The 13827-nt window shown below is 47.9% G+C and overlaps 1 protein-coding gene across 2 annotated transcripts in view; it reads left to right on the top strand.

The window, feature by feature from the left end:
• Window positions 1–13375, top strand: part of SEMA4C (semaphorin 4C) — a 61936-nt gene extending 48561 nt beyond the window's left edge. For both annotated transcript variants that reach the window (XM_063311459.1, XM_063311460.1), the window contains exons 10-15: window positions 92–236; window positions 978–1200; window positions 3813–3928; window positions 5303–5460; window positions 5883–5953; window positions 10435–13375. In XM_063311459.1, coding sequence (XP_063167529.1) covers window positions 92–236; window positions 978–1200; window positions 3813–3928; window positions 5303–5460; window positions 5883–5953; window positions 10435–11276 — 1555 coding nt within the window. In that variant the 3' untranslated portion in view covers window positions 11277–13375. The remainder of the gene's footprint in view (window positions 1–91; window positions 237–977; window positions 1201–3812; window positions 3929–5302; window positions 5461–5882; window positions 5954–10434) is intronic.
• The last annotated feature ends 452 nt before the right edge of the window (window positions 13376–13827 follow it).

The following is a 13827-nucleotide window of genomic DNA, read 5'->3' as shown; positions in this document are numbered from 1 at the left end:
TTTTCACCATTCCCTGCAGACACCCCTGTTTCACTTGCTTTCATCTAACAGGAATAAACCCCCAACCCCCTTTTTCCTTTATTTCCTGCAGGGGAGACGTAGATGTTTCTGCTGTTTGCCAGTACCAGATTCTGGATGTGCAAAAAGTGTTTGAAGGCCCCTACAAGGAATACAGTGAAATTGCTCAGAAGTGGATTCGCTACTCCGACCAGGAACCGGTCCCCCGTCCGGGAGCTGTAAGTCTGTGTCCCCACCAAGGCAGGATGCCTCACTCTTGCCCCTTCCGTCCTGTTTAAAAGCGTTCCTGTTAACTCTGTATCTCTTATTGCTACCAGGCAGCCAATGCAGGTAGTCCTCACTTAACGACTAGCCTGTTTAGTGACTGTTCCCTTGGTGAGGAATTGCCCTGGCTGAGGAGCTAATGAGCAGAGGAGGATACAAGGCTTTAGACTTGCTAGCAACTTGCCTTTCTTGCCTCCGGTCTCTGCATATCATCAAATCATTGAACTGTAATGTTGAAAGGAATCCCAGAGACCATTTAGTCCAGCTCTCTGCAGTGGGCAGAAAAACCAATTGGAACAAGTTTACAGCCCAGAGACCAGAAGGAGGATGCTGTAAGAAATGTTCTTATCGCTGCTTTGCATGGGTTAATCCTGAGTGCTGGCAAAAACAGAGCTTTAGTGCAGATGCACCCCATGTTATAGAAGAGAATGACTTCTGCAAGTTTGACTTTGCGAATATGTTCTGTAAGCCACAGCTAAAGTATGTAATAATTTGCATCACGCATGCAACACCAAGTCGTGTGGTCCAAGGATTAATGCTTGATTTACTCCAAAAAAGTCAGGTTGCACAAGGCTTTCCAGAATGGAATAGCTAGGTCGGCTTGGTAAAGCCTGTGTTTTCCAGACCCAAGTTTTTGCCAGGTCCCTATATTTTAAGCTCTAATCTAAATCCCGCTTCTGTGGTCTTTCCTGCAGTGTATCACGGATTGGCACCGGCACAACAGCTTCTCCACTTCTCTGGAGCTCCCAGACAACACCCTGAACTTTGCAAAGAAGCACCCGCTGATGGACAAGGCCGTGCCACCACAGGGCAACCGCCCCTTGCTGGTCAAGAAAGATGCCAACTTCACCCAGCTGGTGGTGGAAAGAGTTCACGGATTGGATGGGAAACCGTACGAAGTGCTGTATATTGGGACAGGTATGGGCTGAGGTCAAGATTACAGCTATGTTCCGCTTAACATGCCTCACTGAGTCAATCAAAGTTTTGGCAGCTACCTTTTGCAGCAGACTAATCTTGGCTGTTTTTAATCTTAGTTATTTTATCAAGAGCCAGTTTGGCATAAAAGCACCATGACAGAAACCATGAGTTCTAGCCCTGCCTTAGGCACAAATCCAGTTGGGTGGTTTTGTGCTGGGCCCTCTCTCGCAACCCCAGGAAGAAGATAAGAGCAAAACACTTCCAAAAACAGTGCCAAGAAGACTGCAGGGACTTGCCTGTGTAATCAGCAGGAGTCAAAACTGATGCAAAGGCCCCCAAAAGCAGTCATTTTGTGGTTCAGCACGTTGAGCGCACACAGCTCTTTGTGGGGGTCAGTATTTAAGTGATAAACCCTATTTTCTGGCCCTAAAACCTCTTCTGCTGACTCTCTCACGAAATATAATCAGAAAAATAGTTTGCACTGTCTTGCAAGGGACCAGCAGACGTTTTTGTTCAGTTCCATTAGTTAAAAATTGATCAGAGACAGGAGACAAACTTTTAAGAGGGATCACGTGACTAGAAACATTTTCCCCTATGTGTAAAGCAAGTGTGAGATGCCTCTTTTGAGACAGAGCTTCTCATCTGCCATTTTTATTATTAGCAATTTCGAAATGAGTAAATCACAACTCAAGGAGTATTTTTAGTTGGAAGAGATGTTTTAATTGCTTCTTCTAACCGCTTAGCTGATTTTTTTAATAAACAAATCCTTCTTTTGAAGCGTTCAGCAGAAAGTGATTAAAGCAAAAAAGGAACAGCCAAGCAAGAAGTAAAAACTGCAATAACCCAACAGCTCATTTTAAACGTGGCCTCCCACGTTCCATCTAGCCGGACTGCAAAACCACCGTCTCTTAAGAGAAGCCAATAGAGATTAGAAGGTCTGGCGGGCAATGCAATAATTAGGACTGATGTTCAGATGCAGGGAGCTGAACTGCCTGCATCTGGAGGGCTGGGTGCACCGAAAGTGCCATTATGATGTTGAAGCAGCATTGGGAATTGGACTCTTCTGGCAAGGGAGGATGAAAAGAGGATGTTTGTTTATTTAAAGCATTTAAATGGCCACCCAACTAAAACAGTGCAACTTTAAAATTGTCATGTGTTCTCTGTTCTGAGCCCATTGCTCTCCTGGCTGGTCAAGACTCCTGGAAGGTGGCATGTGGTTGGATCCAAGCGGTGGCTGATGCCTCGCCGTGGGAGGGGGTGGTACCACCTGTCTTGAAGGAGGGGGCAGTGTGCCCCCTTCTCAAGAGGCCATCCTTTGGCCCAACGTTTGTCAGTCTTGAACCTTTCCTCTTTAAGGAAGGTTGCTGAGAGGGTGATTGGCACTCACATGCAGAGGGCCCTGAATGGAGTGGATTATCTGGGCTCTTTTCAGGCTGGGGCGCAGTACTGACATGGCATTGGTTGTGCTTGTGGGTGACCTCTTGGAGGACTCAGGACCGAGGTGGCCCTCCTAGATATCTCAGCAGCTTTCAATACCATCAAACGTGGTATCTTCTGGACCAGCTCTGGGGATTGGGTTGGAAGCATTGTTTTGCAGTGGTTGTTCTTGCTTTCTCCATGGCTGGTTCCAGTTGGTGTTGGCGGGGCGGGGGGAGAGAGCCAGCGCTAGGCCTCTGCTTTGTGGTCAAGTGATACTGTTGAGATGCTGACTCAGTGCCTGGAGGCCATGAGGCTCTGGATGTGGAGGAACAGGCTCTGGCTCAACCCCAGCAGAACAGAGTTGCTTTGAGGTTTTGGCCCCCTGGGGTCTGGTGATGTGTCATCTTTGACTCTCAACGGGGTTGTACGTCCCTGGGCAGAGTTGGGCAGAGTTTGGGAGTTCTCCTGAACCTGTGACTCATGCTGGAGGAGCAGGTGGCAGCCATGGGCAGGGGGGCCTCTGCACAGATTCATCTTGTGGGCCAATTGTGCCCATTCCTGGACTGGGAGGCCCTGCTCATGGTCACTCATGCCTTGGTCACTTCCTGGTTAAGACTACTGCAACATGCTGTATCCAGGGCTGCCTTTGAAGACCACCTGGAAGTCACAAATGGTCTAGAATGCAGCATCATGCTCAGTGTTGGGTGCCCCTTGGTTCACTCATGTTACACTGCTGCTGTGTGAGCGGCATTGGCTCCCAGTTTCTTTCCGGGTGCAATTCAAGGGTCTGGTTGTCATCTTTAAAGCCCTCCATTGCACAAGCCCAGGTTATTTGTGGGACCACCTCTTCCTGAGGGTCTTGCTTCTTAATTAAAAGCATTTTTAAAAAATCAGATGGGACAGGGAACCCAGCAGATCCAAGGATGGCAAGTAGTTTCCACACTGTTTCACTTTGTTGCTTGTCTTCTGCTGAGTCAGACCTTGGTCCAGCTAGACCTCAGTTCCTAGCAGGGACTGGCAGCTGCTCCCTGAGCTTCGATGGGAGTTCTTCTGCCCTCTTGGAGATGCCAGGATGGACCTTCTGCATGCAAAGCTGGTGTTGCCCACCAAGCTATGTCCTCTCTTTAAGAAGGGGGTCCTTAGAGTTACTGAATTGTCTCCTAAGCACCTACCCTGGTTTGCTTTTTGTGCAGAGAACGGCTGGCTGCACAAGGCAGTGGCCTTGCCTTCAGGTGTCCATCTCATAGAAGAACTGCAGGTTTTTGAGGAAGCCCAGCCAATCAAGAGCCTGGTGTTATCAGTACAGAAGGTAAGAAAGGTCCAGGTATGGTGGTTTCCAAAGTTGGTGAACTCCCAGAAGTCTTAGCCTTTGGCCATGCTGTTTGGGAAGAACCGGACATTGAAGTCCTGATGTCATTGGGGAAAACGTGGGCATCTGCAGGTGGTGGTGGTGAGGTTGGTATGATGAAACACGCACAGTGAGGTCATCACGCATGTGCCCTGAGCTTTGTTGCGTCGGACATCAGGAAGCCGGAATACAGTGGCAGCATTTGCGTGATGATGTCTTCAGACACGTCCCTTTGGTGTTACAGTGGTTCTCTGCAGCCACTGCTGGGGAAAGTTGACATGTAGGATGAAGTCGAAATTTGAGAAAGTACTGGCACGTGCTCCCATGCAGTCCTCACTGTGCACGCGGAACCTCACCAACCTCACCAAAAGTAAACGGTGCGGCTTAAAGCCGTGCCTTATATCTGATAATTGGTGTGTAAAGGCGCCTGTTGGTGATAAGGATCTGGTGGAACAAGAGGCGTCAGGTAACAGGAGAAAGTTACTAGTCAGGAACTGGGAAGGCACAGCGTAGATGAGGACCTGCATTCACAGAATATGCTACGCCCGAGGCCGAGTTAGCCAAGCAAAATTGCTGGGTTCCTGTCGCATGCTGTACCTGACTGAATAAACTGGTTTAATGGGATGGTTTGGTTCACCCAACAGGCTAAGGCGCTTTCTGGGTTTCCAGAGGAGGTTGAACCACCTGCTACCCAACCGAGTTTAACCCTGATCCAGCATAATGTTGAACCTGGCCTGTGAGACAGAACTATAGAAGCCACGGCCTCTTTTGGATTTCAAAGGTTTCCTCAGAAGCTGCCCACCTCCTGCATCAGGGCTAGAAACTTAGTTGCCTGAATAAACAGAAATAGAGAGTCATGTTTGGCAGGAGATCTTTGTCATACTAGGTAGTCCTTGCTTAATGACCACAACTGGGACCTGAATTTTGGTTGCTAAGTGGAACGATTATTAGGCAAATCTGACCCAATTTTATGACCTTTTTGTGGCAGTCATTAAGCAAATCACCACGGGCATTAAGCAAACCACATGTTTGTTAAGCGAATCACGTGGTTTCCCCATTGATTTTGCTTCCAGAAGCTGGCTGGGAAGGTCGAAAATGGCGATCATGTGACCGTGGGACACTGCAGTGGTCATAAGTTTTAGCACTGTCAAAATTCCGAACCGTTTCTAAACAAATGGCCATTAAGCGAGGACTACCTGTAGTCTATCTGGTGCATAGCATCCCTGGCCTTCAGAAAGCAGAGGTGGTATTTTCAGGCCCCCTAAGCATCAGGATGGAGTGAAATGGGAGGACTCCAGATCTGACTCGGCTAATTGTATTCTTTTTCATCCTCAGAGGGTCCTCTTTATTGGTTCCAATTCACAAGTTATCCAGGTACCTGTGGCTGACTGCAGCAAGTACCGGACGTGCTCCGACTGCATTCTGGCCAAGGACCCGTACTGTGCCTGGACTTGGAACGGAAGTCGTTGTGTCCGCATCGATGCTTACGATGGGTAAGATGCAAATGGGCAGTGGGGGCGGTTTACAAACACCGTTTCCTCCCTGCAACCCGAAGTTCTAGAGACCTGATCTTTCTCAACAAGGCTGTAACCTTTGAATGCCAAGTGCTGCATCTGCACAGGGGCCTTGCACATGTGTGCAATGCACACACCTCCAGTTTTGGTCCTGTTCTTTCTAATCCTTAGGTCAGTGTTTCTCAACCTTGGCCACTTGAAGAGGTGTGGACTTCAACTCCCGGAATTTCCCAGCTAGCCTTGGTGGCTGGGGAACTCTGGGAGTTGAAGTCCACACCTCTTCAAGTGGCCAAGGTTGAGAAACCCTGCCTTAGATGATTCCTTGGCACTGTTTCCTAGCCTTGTTCTGTTTCCCATGTGGCAGGAATCCTTGGTGACGGATTTACTTTTGGTTTTTCTAGGACCTCAGTGCTGTTCCAAGATTTGAGAATGGAGCCAATGATGTGCAACCCCTTGCGTTCTTCCAGGCCAGGTCAGTCCTCCAAACGAATGTCAACCCCTTTGGTGATTTTCACTGCACCCCTATTTTTATTTTTGGGTGTGCGAGGGGGAGTTTTGCAGTATTTACTCTTGTTGACCTGAAATGAAAAAGGTGGTTACCCACACAATCCTGTGTTTTGAAATGCTGGCTCAGGGGCTGGGCTGGCAATTAGCTTCCAACATTCCTTTGGAACATTTTTATTCATTCCCACTCTTTTAAAAATGTAGGGGAAATCCCAGCGTCTTGGGGCTGTCTGGGGCCATCAGCACAAACACAGGTGCTTTTGTTGCCTGACCAGTCCTGTGTGCTCGGTCAGGAAGCGTTTAGGGCCCTCTGCTGCCCGGCTGAGCGAGTAAAGATGAACTCTCAGCAGGATCAAAAGTGAAGCCTGTTGTGTGTGGAGTCCTGTGGCTGCAGCCGTTTTCTAACAGCCGCTTGGGTGCTCACGGCAGACAACACAGCGTAGGGTTACCTGAGCATCGCTTGCAAGCCGCAGGCTCATATCTATAACCTAGAGCAAGAGAGCGTGCTCTGCGCTTTTAGAAACCAGTAACCCTGCTCCAGTTGCTGCTTTGAGTTTTGATCTCCCTCTCCCTCTCCCTCTCTCTCTCTCTCTCTCTCTCTCTCAAATTCAGTTTTCCATTTGCAGATGTGCACAGGCTCATTTGAGGTAGATTTTTTCAAAAAGAGCCCAACTGTTTGGTCTCCCAGTTTTTTGGGGACAAGAAGGATCCCTTCCACCATCCTATTTTGTTTGTCTGCCTGACTGCCTGTCTTCCTCTTAGCTTTATCCATTCATTCATTACCAACAGCTTTATGACCCTTCAGTCACCTGACTCTCAATGGGTGCCAGCAACACATACAATATATAGCATTACAGGAAATCAAAATGTTCATAATTGCCAAAAATATCAAATAATAATAATATTATCAGTTAGGTTGAATTTATCATTATTATCATAGAAACCCTAACATCTTATAATATCAGAGCAGCCAGATTCACCCCCAGTCCAGGGACCCTCCCCCATTCTAGCCTTAGTCCCCAAATGCAGGTTACAAACAATGCCACATTTTAAAAAGCTTCCTGGATTTTAGAAATACCGTTCCTGTGTGTAATCTGGATGGCTTTTCCCTCCCCTCGTCAATTTCAAAACCGCCAGTTACCGTCTCATCAGTTTCAGAAGCCCCCCCCCACCCCCAGCAGTTTCACAGTGCTTGGAAGGCTCCCTTAAGTGAAGCTGATAATACCAAAGAAATATGTTATATTCAACAGTGCGTGGAAGCTGCAATTGCTTTGAAGCATCATCCCCAAAGTAATCAGAGAAATGAACAGATGCTGGAGGGAAGCAAGTATCACAGGGACTGGTGGGAACAATCATGGTGTGTGCCGGGAGTGTAGCAGTTGTTGGGGTATATTGTCAGTGCAGCTGTGGTCTGGTGTCCTCCCTTTAGGGTTGACGTGGTTTTGCTTTCATCCTCCACGTGGGCCATAGTGGGGAGCTGCTCCTCTGGAGGTTATTGCTGCTGGCTGCCGGGGGATTCAAAACCTCGTCTGAAAGGAGTCCTAGGGCTTACGGGAAGAGACAACAGCTGTTGCCCTTCTTCCTGTTTGTGGGACATGCAGGTTATTGCCTTTGGTCTCAGATGGCAAAGCTGAAGGGTTAAACCCTTGTAGGCAGAAATGTGCAGTAGAGTGGAAAGCTGCTGATACATATTTTGAAGTTGTTTCCAGAGAGGAAGCCCCGTTAGCTTATTGTGGGGAAGAACAGCAGCATAATAAAAATAAGCAAAAACTGATGGAGAAGCTCAGGACAAAGGTGCTCATTCTCAGAATGGGGATGCCTGAACAGGGTGTCTAATTCATCCGCATGCTCTCTTGCTGGGCGAAGAACTTCCCAAATGACGTCAGAGCTGGGTTCATGCAACACACAACCCAGGCTTACAAACACAAAGATGATGTCCACACAACATGAAACCACCACGGTCTGATTCGCACAACATGCTAAGAGAAGGGCTGGGTTCCCACCACTTGCAGATGCTCAAACGGGCTCATTTTATGAGATAGATTTTTAACTGATCCTACCTTGATGCCAACCTAGGCCATATGAATATCCCCATTTTGTTGTCACAACAACCCATTAAAGTGATGTAATGGGATTGGACATGGAAGAATAATTGATTATGGCTTGGCAATGACATGGTGCAAGTTTCCAGAGCTCTAAAAGGCGTTTAAGTACAAAATGTTTCAGTGGGGCAAATCAAATCATTCTCCATAACAACAAATATCCCTGCTTATTTAAATGTGTACTACACTGACATAATTCACAAGGAATGCATGTTCATGTTTTTGGCTTTACGTAGCCGCATTGCACCCACTTAAGGAAGCTATTAAGCCATGGAAAATGAAGCGTCACCAAGAGCAGGCCAAACCAAAGTCCGGTTGCCACCTTCCCTGGCAGATCAGGGCACACACTGGTGACCTCAGGATTATTCACAATGCCATACAGCTCGGTGGCATCCCCACAGCCTCTTTTGAGAATTGACCCCAATCTGTAATTTTAACAGGACCCAAAAGGAGAACCTCTTAAATTCTAGACAGTAATTATAAGTAACAGTCTTGAGATGTAATGGGAAGAAGAAATAACCTTGAGGAACAGGAGGAAGAGCTTCAGCCAAGATAAAAGAAATCTGAGTCTGGGGCAGAAGTGTAATTTGAGAAAGCATCTCAGACAAGCCCCTCCCTGGTTCTCATGAAGATAAAGGGGATGGGTGGGTGAAGCACATTCAGAGTCTCAAGACTCTGTTACCATAACTTTATAATAAAAATAGTATGGCCTGCTTGACTTCCATTTCCTAGTCTGGCCTACCTTGAAGGGCTGACATGAATCAACAGAACATTCCATCAATGGCTTAAATTTAAGTGAAAATAACACTTTCTCACAGCTGACTTTTGCAGCCCATAAACAGCCCTTGGACCCCCAAACATGTTCGTTCCTTCAGAGAGATTCTTAGCCAAACCTGGTATTCTCAGTAAAAGAAGGTTTATCATATCCACCTCTGTCCAGGCCTTTCTCCAGATTAGGTTCACTTGATTAAAAAAAAAAATTAGTATTTTAAAACTGAAGGATAAACTATAGACCTTCTTAAGGTCTGCTGATCTTGCATTTGACTCCGTTCTTACCCCTACATCAACATGCATTTGAGAAAGCAACTTACAGACCTCAAAAGCATTCACCAATCTTCCCAACTTTCAGATGAATTGGCCTTCAACTCTCATAATCCTCAGCTGGCACCACCTGTGTTTGGCTGTAAGGGGCCATAAGATACTTTGGAGTCCATCAGGCTGAAAAGCACAATATTAATGCATTTATTTATTTGTTGATTGATTGATGGCATGCCACTGCCCATCTCCCCCCAAAGGGGGGACTCTGGGCAGTATACAACAAAGATAAAAACATTAAAATGCTCTAATAAATATAAAAACAAATATAACATAAACATAAATACAATATACAATATACAATCCAGGTGTACTGGTCAGTGACCGTAATAAAATTGAACATATATATACAATCCAGGTGACGGTAGCAGTTGGAATATCATTCACGTGTATCTGAAGGGGCCATTTAAGTCACTAACCATCTCCAGTGGGGATTACTTCCCTTCCTGCCCCAAGCGAGGTGGCAGAACCAACTCTTCAATTGTTTTCGGAAGGCCGCAAGAGATGGAATCTCTCTTATCTCTCTGGAGGAAGAGTGTTCCAGAGTGGGGGTGCCACTGCAGAGAAGGCCCACTTCCTGGACCCTGCCCGATGGAATTCTCTTACAGACGGGGTCCGTAACATGCCCTCTCTGCATGATCGGGGGGGACGGGTTGATGCAATGGGGGTGAGAGGGACCCTCAGGTATCCTGGACCCATGCCATGAAGGGCTTTAAAGGTGATAACCTTTAAATGAAGTAAAGTCTCTGTTTCTATAAGCTCTTTGCAGAGTTTAGAATCCTAGATGTAATGAAACCTGTGGAGATCAAGAAAGGTTTTTTCTGCCAAAGGTCTCATTCCAGCTAGGAGGACAGCAAAGAGGGATGGGGAGTCTGAACAAGCATGCCTGCTGTCGCATGTCCACCATAAGCAGAACCAGGTGACCTGTGTAGGTTGATCTAAAGCAGTGTTTCTCAACCTTGGCAGCTTTAAGATGGGTGGACTTCAACTCCCAGAATTCCCTACCCACCCATGCTGGCTGAGGAATTCTGGGAGTTGAAGTCCACCCATCTTAAAGCTGCCAAGGTTGAGAAGCACTTGTCTAAAGACTTCCTTTGTTTTGTTTGTTTTTAAAACTCATTTCCAGGACTTCTTGTGCATGTTGAAGTTTGGTACTTTATAAAAAACAGAAATTGTGAACTGTTGGGATCCCCAACTATTGATAGAGTGAACCCCAGTCCATTCTTCTATCTTTTACTTGTCCTCTCCACAGGGACCAAGATCGTTTCCAAGAACATCACCGTGATGGTCGGAACAGATCTGGTGCTACCTTGCCGACTCACCTCCAACCTTGCTAAGGCCTTTTGGACCTTCAATGGGCAGGATTTGGCTGAAAAACAATCTTCTGTGGTCTACGATGCCCATCTTCAGGCACTGATTGTCCTGGGCATCAGTCTGAAGCACGCTGGGTTGTACAAGTGCATCCAGCTGGAGGAGCTGAACGAACTGATGGCTGAGAGTTACCAGGTCAATGTGTTGTCTGGCCCAGCCGTGTCGCTGGAGACCCGGGCTCCCTTGGACAACTTGGGCCTGGTCTGGGTGTTTGTGATTGCTCTGTCGGCCTTCTGCGTGGTTCTCCTACTTGTGGTGTTTTCCCTGAAGCGCAGGCTGAAAGAAGAACTTGAGAAAGGCTCCAAGGCCATTGAGAGCACCCTTGTCTACCCCATTGAGTTGCCCAAAGAGCCCAAGAGCCCCACCTTCATTCCCAGCACCACCTCGGACTCTGACGAGAAGCTCTGGGACCCGGCCAGCTACTACTATTCTGACGGTTCCCTGAAGATTGTCCCGGGCCACGCCGTGTGCCAGAACGGGGGCACCACCCCCTCGCCCACCACTAACGGCATCCCAGGCCAGCCCCTGCAGTCCCCGCACCTCCATTCGCCCAACCGCATCAACCTGGGCAACATCCGGGGCTCGTCTTCCAATGGCTACATCCGCCTCAATTTGGGCACTGAGGAGCGGCCGGACTACAGTGACTTGGCCGAGGAGCTGCGCCGGAAGCTGAAGCAGAGGCAAGCTCTGCCCGACTCGAACCCTGAGGAGTCTTCGGTATGAGCTGCCCTGCAGACTGGTCTGACGATTACTCAACTACCTCATCTACCAGGCCGGGATCACTGCCCCCAGCCACAACGCCGCCTTCTTTTTAAGAAAAGAACCTAGACGCTTTTGTAACAGGCTTCCTCACAGCCCCAGTTTTGATACACTGCCAAGACCCCGTCCCTCGCAGCTCATGCCTTGTCCAGTGTTCTCCACTGTGCTTCCTTGGGGACCATTCCCAGGATTTTGTGAGTGGTGGTCTTCGTCCCTTCACCTTGGATGTTGAGTCCGAGCCTCTAGAGACTTACCCTTTGGCGCATGGGGGTGTTGAAACGGTTGTGCGAAAGGCAAGCTGGAGCGGAATTCCCGTGGCGAGGTTGCTGTTGGCTTCATAGCAATCGATTCCACGCTTCTCTGTTCTGTCCTGGCTGCCTGCAGCGGCTGGACTCCGCAGCCAGTGATTTTCCCCAAAAGAAAGGCTAGGGACCAGGAGGATGGCCAATAATTTCCCCTCCCAAAGGAGGACCACTTTGGGGAGAACAGGACCTCGGAAAGACAGGCATCCTAAGGGGCAGGGGCAAGGGGTGTGTTAGGAAACTCAACCGAAGAGAAGGGGTATGTTGGGGGGTGGGGAACACTCTTAGCCATAGCTTGGCATCCATCCTCTCTCATGGCCACGTTTGAAAGTGTGTGGAAGAGACACGCTCAAGCTGCACAAGAACTTTCCTTTTCTAGCAGTGGTGGGATGGGGAACACTTGGTCCTGATGTCCTTCTGGGGGGCTGCAGGAGGTCTGATGTCACTGGAGTCGGTGAGCAAAGCTTTCCAGCCCAATTGCTCAGGGGTTTTAAGGCGTGCAAGGCTTAAGCCAGTGTTTCTTGCCCTTGGCGACTGGAAGATGGGTGGACTTCAACTCCCAGAATTCCCCAGCCAGCCATGTTGAAGTCCACCCATCTTCCAGTCACCAAGGTTGAGAAATGGTGGCTTAAGATGTCTGTTTTGCCCCTTTAAACTCTCCTTGCATCTTCACCAAAAAAAAAAAAAGGCATCCAATTTTTTTGATCCTTTTCATTTTGGGGGCTCTTTGGGCCACATGCAAGGAATGGGTTGACTGGGGTAATTCTGAAAGAGTGGATAAAGGGATGGATTGGGGTCAGTCCCACATGGCGCACACTCTCCGCTAATGCCTTGCACGGTCCCTCTGCAGATGGGTGGTTCAGGTAGGAGAATCACACCCTCCCATTCTGCAATTGGGCTATTACATATCATCTGCCCTGTCTCCTTCATAGCACCCCAGGCCCCCTTCCTGCAGGATACATGCAGCTTCAGGAAGGGGGTGTGCATGTGCACTCACGCGCTTGGGTGCAATGGTCTTCTGCAGGTGGATTAAGGAAAACAAGTGCCATCATGTGTTTCATCCCTCAAATTGCATTCTTTGCATTGTTCAGTGTCATGACCCATGTGACATTTTGTTTCTGCCAGACAACGTGTGTGTGTGTGTGTGAGTGTGTGAGAGAGAGCGATCGAGAAATGCTTCGTTCACCCAAGATGCCTGACTGGGTCAAGGGCAGACCTTGCAGATGCAGTCGCCCAACACGTGAATTGGTTTGTGGGAAACCTTGGCTCGTTTTAGGGTGAGGCGCAAGCCTAGCCCGTTTGGTGAATTTATGGTTTGGCATGTTGGGTGACTCCAGAATGTAGATGGAATTGGCCACAAGGTTGAATGTATTGGGTAAATACAGCTAGTGAGCATCAGAGAAAGAGAAATGCCCTTTCTAAAGAAATGAACAAAACTGAATTTCTCCGCCCTCCTTTTTCAGTAGGGAGCATGCAATTACCTACATCCATTCCAGCCCCTGGTAGTCTTCCATGTGGCCATTCCCTTTTCTGTCCTGCATGCTTCTCTCACTAAAACATCTCCCATCACCAGATGTTTGGTTTCCTTCTTCCTGGACCCTCTTCCTTAAAACACTACAATGTACATAATGAACACAGTAGCTCAGTTGTTCCGCCCCAAACTGTAATTTATTTGTTATTGAAATGTATTTATTTGACGGAAATGTACAAATATTTTTATACTAATAATAAAATGAAGAAGAAGAAAGGGAAAAAAAGTCAGGCTTGTCATGCTGTGTTCTTTGTTCTTCACCTCCCTCCAAGTCATCAGTAATGTGGTGAATATTTATGCGGTTTTGGGGGCTTCATAGTCAATATAAAGAGGAGTGTTAATGCCACCGCATTTCAATGAGAGTATCAGAGGTCCTTGCCCCAAGCTAAGCTTATATTGGTACAGTGGCAAAAGAGATAGCAGAAGAAAAGGTGTCAACCAGCTTTCTGCTTCCCACATTTTCTCAATGAGTTGGATTATCAATCCCAGGACTCTCATTTTAGGAATTGAGAGAGTTGTTACCCTGGACATACCACTCCAATGAGCAGGACTAAGGACGACAGCGGCTAATCTACGTAAAGGTACTTCATACATGAGCCAAAGGGCTGATCTGCAGAACCATGTTGCCCCAGCACTCAGGAACATCCATGTGTGTGCCTGGGCCAAACAAGATGGTGGCCGG

The sequence above is a fragment of the Candoia aspera genome, chromosome 9, assembly GCF_035149785.1.
Source record: "Candoia aspera isolate rCanAsp1 chromosome 9, rCanAsp1.hap2, whole genome shotgun sequence".
NCBI classification, from domain to species: domain Eukaryota; kingdom Metazoa; phylum Chordata; class Lepidosauria; order Squamata; family Boidae; genus Candoia; species Candoia aspera.
The sequence above is the reverse complement of the archived record's forward strand: the minus strand, read 5'-3'. Positions and strand labels throughout refer to the sequence as shown.